The 15,728-nt window shown below is 42.3% G+C and overlaps 1 protein-coding gene across 1 annotated transcript in view; it reads right to left on the reverse strand.

The window, feature by feature from the left end:
- PLEKHG2 (pleckstrin homology and RhoGEF domain containing G2) overlaps positions 1–15,728 on the reverse strand; it is a 113,820-nt gene that overhangs the window by 57,644 nt on the left and 40,448 nt on the right. The window contains exons 3-4 of the mRNA XM_073549017.1: positions 13,954–14,028; positions 6,938–7,374 (exon numbers count right to left, since the gene is read on the reverse strand). Coding sequence (XP_073405118.1) covers positions 6,938–7,374; positions 13,954–14,002 — 486 coding nt within the window. The 5' untranslated portion in view covers positions 14,003–14,028. The remainder of the gene's footprint in view (positions 1–6,937; positions 7,375–13,953; positions 14,029–15,728) is intronic.

Consider the following 15,728-nt stretch of genomic DNA (forward strand, 5'->3'; position numbering starts at 1 on the left):
TGGTCCAAACAATAAAGGCAACTGTTACCACCCACCTTTCGTGTCTCCCCTTTTTTCTGTTCTCGACCCTCTCCAATCCGGTTTCCGCTCTTTACACTCCACTGAAACTGCCCTCACTAAAGTCTCTAATGATCTGCTAACAGCTAAATCAAATGGTCATTACTCCATGCTAATTCTCTTGGATCTCTCTGCAGCATTCGACACTGTGGATCATCAGCTCCTCCTCACTATGCTCCATTCCATTGGCCTCAAGGACACCGTTCTCTCCTGGTTCTCCTCCTACCGACCGCTCCTTTACTGTTTCTTTTGCCGGTTCCTCCTCCTCTCACCTTCCCCTTACTGTTGGGGTTCCTCAAGGATCGGTTCTAGGCCCCCTCCTCTTCTCCTTGTACACTGCCCCTATTGGTCAAACAATCAGTAGATTTGGTTTCCAGTACCATCTCTATGCTGATGACACCCAATTATACGCTTCTTCTCCTAACATCACGCCAGCCTTTCTAGAAAACACTGGCGATTGTCTAAACGCTGTGTCTAATATCATGTCCTCACTATATCTGAAACTGAACCTGTCAAAGACTGAACTCCTTGTGTTTCCTCCCGCTACTAATGTACCTACACCCGACATTGCCATTTCCGTGTGTGGTTCCACTATTACTCCCCAGCACCATGCCCGCTGTCTTGGGGTCATACTTGATTCCGAGCTTTCCTTTGCCCCCCACATTCGATCACTGGCTCGCTCTTGTCATCTGCACCTCAAAAACATTTCTAGAATTCGACCTTTTCTTACTTTTGACTCTGCAAAAACTCTTACTGTTTCTCTTATTCATTCTCGTCTCGACTATTGTAACTCTCTTCTAATCGGTCTCCCTCTTACAAAACTCTCCCCTCTCCAATCTGTCTTGAATGCTGCAGCCAGGATCATATTCCTCACCAATCGTTACACCGATGCCTCTACCTTGTGCCAGTCATTACACTGGCTACCCATCCACTCCAGAATTCAGTATAAACTTATTACCCTCACCCACAAAGCCCTCCATGGCTCAGCACCACCCTACATCTCCTCCCTTGTTTCAGTATACCACCCTACCCGCGCCCTCCGTTCTGCTGATGACCTGAGGTTAGTATCCTCAATAGTCAGAACCTCCCACTCCCGTCTCCAAGACTTTACACGTGCCGCGCCAATTCTTTGGAATGCACTTCCCAGGTCAATACGATTAGTCCCCAATCCCCACAATTTTAAGCGTGTCCTGAAAACGCATTTATTCAGACTGGCCTATCGCCTCAACACATTAACCTAACCTATCCCTGTGTGGCAGAGCCAAAAGTTTTACCATAACCAGGTTCCCAGCATCATGTTCCCACATGCTTTATGCCTCCATTAGCCCTCTGTGTCTGTACTGTTACACACTTAACATTATGGCTGGTCCATACAATCAGGGCAACTGTTACCACCCACCTTTCGTGTCTACCTCTTTCCTCATAGACTGTAAGCTTGCGAGCAGGGCCCTCATTCCTCTTGGTATTTGTTATAATCTACTGTATGTGATTATTGTTATGCTGTAATGTCTATTGTCTGTACAAATCCCCTCTGAAATGTAAAGTGCTGCGGAATATGTCGGCGCTATAGAAATAAAATTATTATTATTATTAAACGGATGTTAGAAAACAGAAATGCTGTCAAGGTAGAAAAATGGTGCACACAGCGATGTCACAGTACAGGAATAATGCTCACAGTGATGTCACAGTACAGGAATAAATTACAAAGTAATGTCACAGTATAATAATGTTTTCTGTACTGTTATAGTACAGAGATAAATCTCACAGTGATGTCGCAGAACAGAGAAAAAGCTCAGAGTGATGTCACACTACAGAACTAAAGCACACAGTAATGTCACAGTACTATAATAATGCTTACAGTGACAGTGATGCCACATTACAGGTATAAAGGTCAAAGCAATGTAAAGTACACAAATAGTGCACACAGCTATGTTGTAGTATATGAATAATGCTGACATTGATGTCACAATACAGTAATATTGCTCATAGTGATGTCCCAGTAATACCATAATATTTAGAGGGATGTCACAATACAGGAATAATGGTCAGAATAATGTCTATGTAGAGAAATAGTGCACATAGCGATGTCACAGTACAGGAATAATGCTCACTGTGATGTCACAGCACAGGAGTAATGCTCACTGTGTGTCACAGTACTATAATACTTATAGTGATGTCAAAGTGTAGGAAGAATGGTCACAGTAATGTCAACCTAGTGCTCAAAATGATGTTACAGGATGGGAATAATGCTCATAGTGATATCACAGCACAGTGACGAAGCTCACAGTGATGTCAGAGTAACAGACTAATGCTCACAGTAATGTCACAATACAAGAATAATGGTCACAGTGATTTCATAGTACAGAAATAGCACGAAATAGCACTCACTGTGATGTCACAAAACAGGGATAATGCTCACAGTGATGTCACAGCATGGCAGTAATGTTCACAGTGATGTTAGTACTCGCGGAGACTCTTCACTTATCCCAGAAGGCACTGGGAATATGCAAATGATCTCCTCAAGACTCTTCCCCTGGTTTTCCGATTTCCTCTTTTCAGCTGCAACGGCCAAAACCCAGTGATCGTTGAGCTCGCGGAGACTCTTCACTTATCCCAGAAGGCACTGGGAATATGCAAATGATCTCCTCAAGACTCTTCCCCTGGTTTTCCGATTTCCTCTTTTCAGCTGCAACGGCCAAAACCCAGTGATCATTGAGCTCGCGGAGACTCTTCACTTATCCCAGAAGGCACTGGGAATATGCAAATGATCTCCTCAAGACTCTTCCCCTGGTTTTCCGATTTCCTCTTTTCAGCTGCAACGGCCAAAACCCAGTGATCGTTGAGCTCGCGGAGACTCTTCACTTATCCCAGAAGGCACTGGGAATATGCAAATGATCTCCTCAAGACTCTTCCCCTGGTTTTCTGATTTCCTCTTTTCAGCTGCAACGGCCAAAACCCAGTGATCGTTGAGCTCGCGGAGACTCTTCACTTATCCCAGAAGGCACTGGGAATATGCAAATGATCTCCTCAAGACTCTTCCCCTGGTTCCTATCTTCAAAAAGGGGAAGAAGGTGGACCCAGGTAACTATAGGCCGGTGAGTCTGACTTCTATACCAGGAAAGATCTTTGAACAAATTATTAAACAACATGTATGTCAATACCTGGATAAGAATGACGTGATTAAACAGAGTCAGCATGGGTTTGTAACTAATAAGTCATGTCAGACTAACTTAATTTCCTTCTATGACGGTATCACTGATTGGGTGGATCAAGGAAATGCTGTAGATATAGTATATCTTGACTTCAGCAAAGCATTTGACAAAGTCTCTCATACAATCCTTATTGAAAAAATGATTAAGTATGGAATGGACAAGGCAACTGTTAGGTGGATTCATAACTGGCTTAGTGATCGGACCCAAAGAGTGGTCGTAAATGGCTGCACATCCAGTTGGAAGAATGTCTCAAGTGGGGTACCACAGGGCTCTGTCCTGGGCCCTGTATTGTTCAACATCTTTATCAACGATTTAGATGAAGGAATTGAGGGTAAACTGATTAAATTTGCTGATGACACAAAGCTAGGAGGGATAGCTAATACTAGAGAAGAGAGAGAGAGGATTCAAAAAGATTTAAATAAACTGGAGAAGTGGGCAGCAACTAACAGAATGGTTTTTAACAGGGAGAAATGCAAAGTACTACATCTGGGCAATAAAAATGGAAAAAGCATATATAGAATGGGAGGAATAGGGCTAAGTGACAGCACATGTGAAAAAGACTTGGGTATACTAATAGATCACAGACTGAATATGAGTCAACAGTGTGATGCAGCAGCAAAAAAGGCAAATGCAATTCTAGGATGTATTAACAGAAGCATACAGTCTAGATCACGTGAAGTCATTATTTCCCTCTACTCCTCTTTGGTCAGACCTCATCTGGAATATTGTGTCCAATTTTGGGCACCACATTTTAAAAAAGACATCAACAAACTGGAGCAAGTTCAGAAAAGAGCGACCAGAATGGTGACCGGTCTGCAAACCCTGTCTTATGAGGAAAGGTTGCACGATTTGGGAATGTTTAGTTTGCAAAAGAGAAGACTGAGAGGAGACTTAATAGCTGTCTACAAATATCTAAAGGGCTGTCACATTGTAGAAGGATCAACTTTATTCTCATTTGCACAAGGAAAGACTAGAAGCAATGGGATGAAACTGAATGGGAGGAGACACAGATTAGATATTAGAAAAAAGTTTTTGACAGTTAGAGTGATCAATGAGTGGAACAGGCTGCCACGAGAAGTGGTGAGTTCTCCTTCAATGGAAGTCTTCAAACAGAGGCTGGACAGACATCTGACTGGGATGATTTAGCGAATCCTTCTTTGAGCAGGGGGTTGGACCAGATGGCCCAGGAGGTCCCTTCCAACTCTACAATTCTATGATTCTGATTCTAGAATTATGCACACATGATGTCACTAAACAGGGAAAATGCTCACAGTGATGTTACATAACGGATAGTGCTTGTGATGTCACAAAACGGATAATGCTCACAGTGATGTCACAGCACGGGCATAATGCTCGCATTGATGTCACAGCACGGGCATAATGCTCACAGTGATGTTATTTCTACACACATGATGTCCCAAAACAGGGATAATGCTCACAGTGACGTCAGAGTAACAGACGAATGCAAAGAGTAATGTCACAGTACAAGAATAATGTCACTGTGATGTCAAAGTACAGAAATAGCACTCAATGTGATGTCACAACAAAGGGATAATGTTCACAATGATGTCACAGCATGGGTATAATGCTCACAGTGATATTAGTACTAGAATATTGCACAAATGATGTCATAAAACAGGGATAATGCTCACAGTGATGTCAGAGTAACAGAATCATGCTTACAGTAATGTCAAAGTACAAGAATAATGGTCACTGTGATGTCAAAGTACAGAAATAGCACTCACTATGATGTTACAGCAAAGGGATAATGATCACAGTGATGTCACAGCACGAGTATAATGCTCACAGTGATGTTAGTACTAGAATATTGCACAAATAATGTTATAAAACAGGGATAATGCTCACAGTGATGTCAGAGTAACAGAATAATGCTTACAGTAATGTCACAGTACGAGAATAATGCTCACAGTGATATCACAGTACAGAAATAGCACTCACAATGATGTCACAACACAGGAATAGTGCTCACAGTGATATCACAGTAAGGGCATAATGCTCACAGTGATGTTATGGCACTAGAATATTGCACAATTATGTCACAACACAGGGATGATGCTCACAGTGATGTAACAGCACAGGAATGATCCAATGATCCAAAACAATGCTGTTGAGAAGTTGTAATGTAGTAGACTTTATGTGTCTGTGGATACGGCAGCACGGTGGCTCAGTGCTCAGCAAAGACAATATATGCAAGGAGTTTGTATGTTCTCCCGGTGTTTGCGTGGGTTTCCTCCGGGTACTCCAGTTTCCTCCCACACTCCAAAGACATACTGATAGGGAATTTAGATTGTGAGCCCCATCGGGAACAGCAATGATAATGTATGTAAAGTGCTGTGGAATAAGATAGTGCTATATAAGCAAAGCATAATAATTAAAAAATAATAAATAATATTGGCCCTTCTATTTGTTGGGCCACTTAGCAGCTGCTCTGCCTACTACATTAGTAATTACTCTCATGTCCAAGGCTACTGAAGGATCTACCATGCTTGTTTCTGAGCTGTTGAAGAATTGTGGATCACCTCCCCATCTACCTCAGTGGTAAGGTTGGGAATACCCCTGTAAGGGTGGTTTCACATTAGCGCTTTTTAAGCGCACGCACGGCCGGGGGTAGCTCCGCCCCCGAGCCGGCTCTCTGCCCGGCGTGCCCGCCCCTTGCTTGTAGCGCCGCCTCCTAGCGCACAGCGGCGCCTGCGATCGGCGCACCCTATCTTTAGCATAGGGTGCGCAGATCGTGCGCAGGCCGTGCGCTAGTTGCGCTTTGACCTGCGCTGCGCACTTTTGACGGTGCGCCGTGCGCGCCAAAATCAAACTTTTCGGATTTTGGCGCGCACGGCGCACCGTCAAAAGTGCGCAGCGCAGGTCAAAGCGCAACTAGCGCACGGCCTGCGCACGATCTGCGCACCCTATGCTAAAGATAGGGTGCGCCGATCGCAGGGGCCGCTGTGCGCTAGGAGGCGGCGCTACAAGCATGGGGCGGGCACACCGGGCAGAGAGCCGGCTCGGGGGCGGAGCTACCCCCGGCCGTGCGTGCGCTTAAAAAGCGCTAATGTGAAACCACCCTAAGCTATTGTGTCAGTTGTATCCATCTTTACGATCCCAACCCTAGGAGACTGGACTGATAGCATTGCAATTGAGGATATTTCCTCAAAAACTGGTACACCATCTGCTGATTATGTCTGAAAGTTGAAAAATTCTTTCCTTTAATGATACACCAGCGAATAGTTGGGTGCAGAACATCCCCAAATTCCCAGCATTAAAAGACGGCACCGCTCTCTATCACAGAAATGCCAGTTATGCGGAATATGATGCAACAGCTGCCTCTGAGCTAATAATAAAAAGAGTGTGGCATGGACAGCTGGGCGGACATCCGTCTTTTTCATGTCAGGTCCTTGATGAAAATGTAAAAGTTGCTTTCTCGGACCCTCTGCCCACACTTATCACCAGATTGTTGCTTTGATCATTGAGGTGTAAATCCTTATTTCTAAGCCCTAATGAAATCCAAATAAGTTTACTACAGTTTCACTTCAATAATTGCAGCAATATTCATGTCTGCTTACATGTTGAGGGACATAAATGGTAGATTTGAGACGTGCAGAAAAAATAGGAAAAGCCCAGAAGATACAAGCCATAAGCAGTGGTCCTCTCACCTCTACGATGCTCTTTAGGTCTCGGACATAGGCCTGCTCAGTTTCCAGAATTTCTAGCACCACTCTGTCCACGTGGGAAAGCTTGGCCTTAGGATCCTTTGCTTTGCGCAAAATTGGAGACCAGGTACAGCCAAGAAAGGCTCGTTCATTAGACAGCACCTTGTGTTCACTCTCCAACTGGGCCACAGGCGTAAGGTCGAGACTGATATCGCTGCCATTTTGTTGTGGATAGGAAGGGCTGCAATACTGGGAGGATCCCAGGGTCCCACTACTACCAAATGAGCTGTGACTGTCTTGAAGGGAGGCCGAAGAGGTGGAAGAGCTGAGACTGACTGGACGGTCGCTGTCCGAACACACAGTATTAACGGAGGTACAGCTGCCAGACATCCCGGCTGCTATTCCACTCAAAGAACTGACAGATGAAGGCCTTGGGGCACCTAGAAAAAAGAGAACATGATAAATTTGTTTTAGATTTTGGATCTGTGGTGGCACATTCACCATAACCGGTACGCCATGTTCATAGATCCTGCCTGATAGTCATCATATGGTCTGAGGCTTATGGCCACATCTCTCTACATAATTTATTAAGTTGTGGAAAAGACTATTCAAATCTTTGTGACAAGACCATGGGCAGAATCTGTAACTAAGCTGTAGTCACAGATCCTAGCTAAAAAGCAGTAAATCCAACATTACCCTACTAAAAAACTCAACATTACCCAAAAAAGTTCAAAACTGTCAAACTAAGCCCCGTATATTAGCACATTGAAAGAAAAAAGGATGGCACTCACCATTACCAAAAGTAGAAGTCTTTATTTCATGGATAAAAATGCATGGGCTCGGAAGCAATGCAAAGAGTCCGTATTTTTATCCATGAAATAAAGACTTCTACTTTTGGTAATGGTGAGTGCCATCCTTTTTTCTTTCATTGTGCTATTGGATTTTGTTATATTTCTTCAGGATTGAGCACCCGTTCCTTGGGGTATGTCGTGTTCATATAGTGTGTGACGGGACTCTTTAGATTTGTTTAAGAGACCACGGTGGTGCAGCGGTGCCGAATCTGTTTCTCTTCTTTGGACTTTATTAAGCCCCATATATTACTGAACTAAACCCAACATCCCAAACTAATCCATTATTACCAAACAAACCCCATTATTACCCAACCAAACCCAACATTACTCAACTAAACCCCAAAATACCAAAATAAATATAACTTTACCCAAATAAACCCAACATTACCCAACCGAATTCAACATATTGAAACTGAACCCAACTGTCACGGGTTTACCAGAAGATTGCAGCGTCTGATTACTCCTAATTCTGCACGGATTAGAAGCACTTCACCGTCATAGTAAATGGTGCAGGTGTCTGTTAGCAGTGCAGGGGTTAATCTTTTTAGCTTGAGTGTTGCTGAAGCCTTCCAGCTTTGATGGTCTCAGCTGTTCAGTATTGGACACTTCCCTATCCTATATATACTCGCTTCTAGCAATCAGGATTGCCAGTGTTAGGTTAATTTGAACTTGCTCAATGGTCCTCCTCAGCCACCCACACAGACAGACATACATTAGACCTGGTCTTCACCCATCTCTGCTCTCTATCTAACTTCACCACCTCCCCTCTCCCTCTATCCGACCACCATCTACTCACTTTCTTATCCCTTTCCTCCTCACCTGTCACCCCTGTCCAGCAACATGTGCACCCTTTCAGAAACCTCGCACATCTAGATACCCACATGCTCTCTGACTCTATTCTACCACTGACATCCATATTCTCACTCCACGACACAGAAAGTGCCACTGCTTTCTACTATGCCATCAGCTATTAACGCAGTCGCACCTCTTGTTCATGGCAGAGTGTGACGTATCAACAGAGAACCCTGGCACAATAACATCACTAAAAAGTGTCCAGGGCTGCAGAGCGGCGTTGGAAGAAAACAAATTCACAAGACAACTTCACTGCATTCATAAAGGCAACACTCGCTTTCAAAGCTGCACTCACCTCTGCTAAACAGGCCTACTTCACTACCCTCGTACCTTCCCTATCCTACAACCCCAAACCATTATTCAAAACTTGTAACTCCCTCCCCAACTCACCACTGCCCCCTCCAACCTCCCTCATCTCTGCTGAGGACTTTTCCATACACTTCAAAAATAAGATCGACCAAACAAGGCAAGTCTTTATAGTTCAACCACCACAACCCCTTTGTATATCAGACCAATGCCCAAGTCTCATAACCTCACTCTCGAACATCACTGAAGGGGAGCTTAATTGTCTCCTCTCCAAATTGCACCTCACCACCTGTGCCCTCGACCCCATACCATCCCACCTCCTCCCCAACCTCACAACCACTCTTATCCAATCCCTAACCCACCTCATCAACCTATCACTAACTTCTGGTACCTTCCCTTCTGCTTTCAAACATGTCACAATCACGCCTATCCTTAAAAAGCCAACCCTTGACCCAACCGCTATGTCCAGCTATCGCCCAATATTGCTGCTCCCATTCGCTTCCAAACTACTGGAGCAGCACGTCGACGCTGAACTTTCCTCCCACCTCTCATCTAACTTGCTGTTTGACAATCTACAATCTGGTTTCCGCCCCTATCACTCCACTGAGACAGCCCTGACCAAAATTACTAACGACCTACTTACAGCCAAAGCTAACAGACAACACTCTATACTCCTCCTTCTAGACCTGTCCTCTGCTTTCGACACAGTTGACCACTGCCTCCTACTACAGATCCTCTCTTCCTTTGGCATCAAAGACCTCGCCCTATCCTGGATCTCCTCATACCTTTCCAACCGCACATTCAGCGTCTCCCACTCCCACACTACCTCCTCATCCCACCCTCTCTCTGTTGAAGTCCCCCAAGGTTCTGTTCTAGGACCCCTACTCTTCTCAATCTATACACTTGGCCTGGGGCAACTCATAAAGTCCCATGGATTCCAGTACCACGTGTATGCTGACGACACTTAGATTTACCTTTCTGGCCCAGATGTCACCTCTCTGCTGTCCAGAATCCCGGAGTGTCTATTAGCCACATCCTCCTTCCTCTCCTCTGACGTCCTCAAACTCAATGTGGACACATCTGAACTCATCTTTCCTCCATCTCTAACAAATCTTCCTTACCTGACCTATCTATCACAATTAACGACATCACGCTTTCCCCTGTACCGGAAGCCCGTGGCCTTGGAATAACCCTTGACTCTGACCTGTTCTTAAAGCCGCACATCCAAGCTCCTTCCACCTCCTGTCGCCTCCAGCTCAAAAATATTTCCAGAATCTGTCCTTTCCTCAACCCTCAATTTAGTAAAATGCTTGTGCATGCCCTGATCATCTCCCGCCTCGACTACTGCAACATCCTTTTCTGTGGCCTCCCTGCTAACACCCTCGCACCTCTCCAGTCCATCCTTAACTCTGCTGCCTGACTAATTCATCTCTCTCCTCGCTACTCCTCCACTTCTCCCCTCTGCAAATCTCTTCACTGACTCCCATTCCCTCAGCGTATCCAGTTCAAATTACTAATATTGACCTACAAGGCTATTTATAACCTGTCTCCTACATATATCTCTGAACTAATCTCCCGATATCTTCCCTCACATAATCTCCGGTCCTCGCAAGATCTCCTTCTCTCCTCCACACTTATTCACTCTGCACCCAACTGCCTCCAAGACTTCTCCCGAATATCCCCCCCATCCTCTGGAATTCTTTGCCCCAACACGTTCGACTATCAACCACATTCGGATCCTTCAGTCGGAACCTGAAAACCCATCTCTTCAGGAAAGCTTACAGCCTGCAATGACCCCGCTGCCGGAGCTACCGCCTCACCATCACCACAGCTGCTGCAATCCCCCAACCTGCTGTCTCCTTCCCCACCATCCAGTAGAATGTAAGCCCGCGAGGGCAGGGTCCTCTCCCATCTGTATCAGTCTGTGATTGTTAGTTTGTTTACTATAAGTGATATCTGTAATTTGTATGTAACCCCTTCTCATGTGCAGCACCATGGAATCAATGGTGCTATATAAATAATAATAATTCTGCCTCGATTCAGGAGCATGGAGAAGCTTATTGTTTTAGGAGGTGGTTGGAGTGTTGCTCTAAAGACTGTTGGTTGAAGTTTTTGTCTGTATGCTTACCCTCATCCTCTCCCATTTATTTTTCTTTTCCTTCACTCCCTAGTGTTCCGCTCTGTTGTCTGTGAGTGCATATTTGTGTGATTGGCATTTTCCTTTTATCAATGTACTTATTCCCTTGTTAGTCTGGGTTGTGTATTCTTACACGCTACTATTCATTTTCCTGGTTGGGAGAGGGGACAGTTTAAGGCTGAACTAGGAGCTCAGCAAGGTACGTGGCCCCAGCATCTTCACCATTAGTTAGAAGTAATCTGGAGAGCAGGGATAGCTAGGGTGCCCCCTAAATTTAGGGCTAGGAAAGGAGCACCTAGCTCGCGATATCTGAGCCGCGACATCAATATTGCCCAATCAAAGCCAACATTATTCAGCTAAACTCAACATTTCCGAAATAAATCTATCATGACTCTACTAAATACAACATTATCAAACCAAACTCCACATTAGCCAATTAAAACCAATATAATACTCAACTAAACTGAAACCAACATTACCCAACAAAACCCAACATTACTCAGCTAAAGCCATAATTATCCTACTAAACCCAACATTAGTTTCAACAAATTACCAAGACAAAAGTGCATATTTAAATAGAAATATTCATAATATAATGGTTATAAATCACTCTATCGCTGCACAAATGGACAATACAAAGGGACTATCGGAAATTAAATATTAAATGACAAAACAAAAACCGAAAAAACGTCCAATAAACAATTAAATAGTTTATTTAGAAAAATGAAAGATGATAAAGGGAGGGGTGGGAACAAAATACCAAAAAGAGGGGCTACACTGGGGATCAATTGCACTAATATATTGCACAATAATAAATATGAGTATAAAAGTGGCTACATATTATCCATAAAAAGTGTATATATATATATATATGTAATAAGCCACAAATTAATAATCCAGTCAATAGGATATAAATATTCCCATATAAGTGCATATACAAATAAAAAAGTAAAGTGCAAATGCAGGACAGTACTTGAATAAGTTCAGAAACACGGAACAAGGGGTATAAATAAAGTGCAGGTGCATGAATACATGTAAGTAACACCAAGATGTAAGTTTCAGCTACTAAAAATCATTCGTCCAGAAGGCAAAATTTATAGCATACAATATGTTTCAAAATATACGCCACAGGAAGAGAGAAATATATAATGGCGGTGGGTTTTTTAATAGTTATGCCCACTAATCAGAATATAAGGTGAAGGTAAATATTCTAATAACAAGTGTGATTGCCATATCTGCCCAAAATATAAAGTAAAAGTACATGCACTGCAGGGGCCGAAGGCAGACGCCAAAACGTGCGTGAGGGTTAGGCTCATCCTGGGGATCGCACACACACGGACATAAGGTAATACTTGTGGACACCTTATAATCATTTTGCCAGCAGCGCATGTACTTTTACCTTATATTTTGGGCAGATATGGCAATCACACTTGTTATTAGAATATGTACCTTCACCTTATATTCTGATTAGTGGGCATAAGTATTAAAAAACCCACCGCCATTATATACTTCTCTCTCCCTGTGGCGTATAGTTTGAAACACATTATATGCTATATATTTTGCCTTCTGGACGAATGATTTTTAGTAGCTGCAACTTACATCTTGGTGTTACTTACATGTATTTATGCACCTGCACTTTATTTATACCCCCTTGTTCTGTGTTTCTGAACTTATTCAAGTACTGTCCTGCATTTGCACTTTACTTTTTTATTTGTATATGCACTTATATGGGAATATTTATATCCTATTAATTGGATTATTAATTTGTGGCTTGTTACATATATATACACTTTTTATGGATAATATGTAGCCACTTTTATACTCATATTTATTATTGTGCAATATATTAGCGCAATTGATCCCCAGTGTAGCCCCTCTTTTTGGTATTTTGTTCCCACCCCTCCCTTTATCATCTTTGATTTTTCTAAATAAACTATTTAATTGATTATTGGACTTTTTTTCGGTTTTAGTTTCGTCGTTTATTAAACCCAACACTACAAAACTAATCCCAATATAACCCAACTAAACCCAACATTATCAAAATAAATCTAAAATTACCAAACATTACCCAACAAAATCCAACATTACCCACCTAAAGCCAACATTATCCTACTAAATGCAACATTACCCTGCCAAATGATGACTCAACTAAACCCAGCATTATCAAAGTAAATCTAATATTACCCAACTAAACCCAACATTATCCAACCAAACTCAGTATTAGCAAATTAAACCCAACGTTATCAAACCAAACTTAGCATTACCAAACTAAACACAATATATTGCCCAAATAAACTAAACCTAACATTACCCAACGATATCTAGCATTACTCAACTAAATCCAACATTATCCTACTGAACCCAAAATTACCCAACTAAATTCAACATGACCCAACTAAACTCAACATTATCAAAATAATTCTAATATTACCCAACTAAACTTAGCATTAACAAACTAGTTTCAACATAATCCAAACAAGCTAAATTAACAGGCTAAAGTTCTCGTCAGTTGTATAAAAAATCAAAAGAGAAATCATTTGCATGACATAAGATTAATCTAAAGAATTAAACATGCATCTGTAAATTATTTGTGTTCTTCAGAATGACCAATCTTTTAAGGAACTTGCCAGGAAATTCGAGGTAATACGTGTTTCCCAACGAATAGACCTTGCCACCAAAACTACCCACATTGGATCTCTATGCTCTATGAGGTTCAGTGTGGTCACAAATTATGCTGCTTTTATATTAGAGACATTTTGGAAAAATGTACCCTTCGCATTTTACACTGGAACTTCTCTAAGGTACGTGAGGGGGTAGAAAGGACACTTCAGAAAATTGAACGTGTCTTCTAGGGTTTTCCTTTAAGAACCTACCTTGTTCACCTGTTCGCTTTCTGCTTCCTTTCAGGACTCCTTCCGGCATGTTGAAAAGATGGGGGTCTCCCCGTCCTGTGGTAAAAAAGAGTGCCATAAAAGTAAAGTCAAATTTAGATTTCGCTTTATCTCTAATTCGTAGCATTTGAAGGAAAATAAAATAAAATACATATTAATATAAAATACAAAAATGGTTGAAGTACTATTTATATGAGCCTGTACCTATGATACATTGTATCTGTAATAAAAAGAAATTAATAAAATGTGGCTTTTCTTCGATGTAGAGTCTCAAGTTTTGGTACATACTGTGTAAGGGAGTGCCATTGATCTGATCCCTGCTCACGCCTAGATCCTATTGGTCAGTGATATATAAAGATAAATTATGTATCTGGTCTACCAAATTACATTTCTACTTAGCCGATGAGGAGCTAAGGCTGCATTTAACAACCTGTGGTCTAATCCTCCAGCCCAACGGTATTATTACTCCTGGTTTATATTCACCAAATCTGCAATTAAAGTGAACCCACCAACCTCACATATGACTGTGCTGAAAAGGGTAAAAAATGGGAACAAGGCATGCAGTAATTTATTACAACCTAATTCAATGACAGCAAGAATAGCAAATAGCCGTGCATCCTAAAAATCATGTGCCGCAAACCAAAAAAGCGGTTTGTGAAAAGTTCACTTTTTGCATGTTCGCTCTTGTGTTAGTGTGCAGATAAAGAAGACCAATAGCACACTGCAATATGTCTTCGAGCAGGGTTAGACCATTCTGGGCAACCCTTTCTATATGTCCTTTAGTCAATTAGATGGACCCTCTGGAAGGGAACCTCTTCTGTTAGCCAAAGCAAAAACATGTCAATAGCCCCCTTCACCGAAAACAGGTGATCGGTAGAAGTATCAGTGTTGGGACCACAGCGATCATCTGATTGTCATTTGGAAAAGAGGTTGTAAAGGTGTTGAAAGAGTGTCCTTTAAGAAAAATGTGGACAATGTGGAAGGATATGGTAACCCTTGAATGGTAGATAAAGCCCAGGATTCGGCAGCGGTCACGACTCAATGTACGGAGTTGTGGTTTTCCGTTTCATACGTTCCTTACATTGGGCTTCTGAAGCAGATATCATCTTATTAGCATGGGTATTGGTTGCCAGACCCCATGCAATCTCATATTGATGGCCTATCCCATGGATAGATAATTAATATGCGAGTCCCGAACAACCACTTAACCCATCACCAAAAAAGGGAGATAAATTTGCTGGAAGTTCGTTTTTTATTGTGGTTGCACAAGTTGAATTTGTGCCTTGAGCTTGATGCCCGAGATTGTCTAAAAGTGGCCATATCTGTGAGCCTAACTCTACTTTAGCCAACAGATCTTCCTCTTCTTCCCAAGTCTTTCTGAGATATTTTAGGTATTTGTAACATCTGGCTAGTTCAAAGGATGAAATCCAACATGGTCAATTCTTCTTTGACCAGACAGCTCCAATCTGAAGTGAGCCACGGGACCACGTTAGGTAGTCCACCACAATTATTCAGTTTGGCCAACATGTGTTTAAGATGTATTGCGATCTTTAGGCCTCTGTGCCATTAAAAAGAGGAATGGAATTATAAATGTCATGTGATAGTTAGGAGCCTTGTTAGTGATTTTTTATCAGGGTCTATGAAATCTCACATTAAATTTGGAACCATCTTCGTTAAACAGGAGGCCCTGGGGGAAGGCAGCAATATTATTATTATTATTATTATTATTATTATTATTATTTATTGTTATAGCGCCA

The sequence above is a fragment of the Dendrobates tinctorius genome, unplaced genomic scaffold (genome assembly GCF_039654945.1).
Source record: "Dendrobates tinctorius isolate UK_male_01 unplaced genomic scaffold, ASM3965494v1 ptg000158l, whole genome shotgun sequence".
In the NCBI taxonomy this organism is placed as follows: domain Eukaryota; kingdom Metazoa; phylum Chordata; class Amphibia; order Anura; family Dendrobatidae; genus Dendrobates; species Dendrobates tinctorius.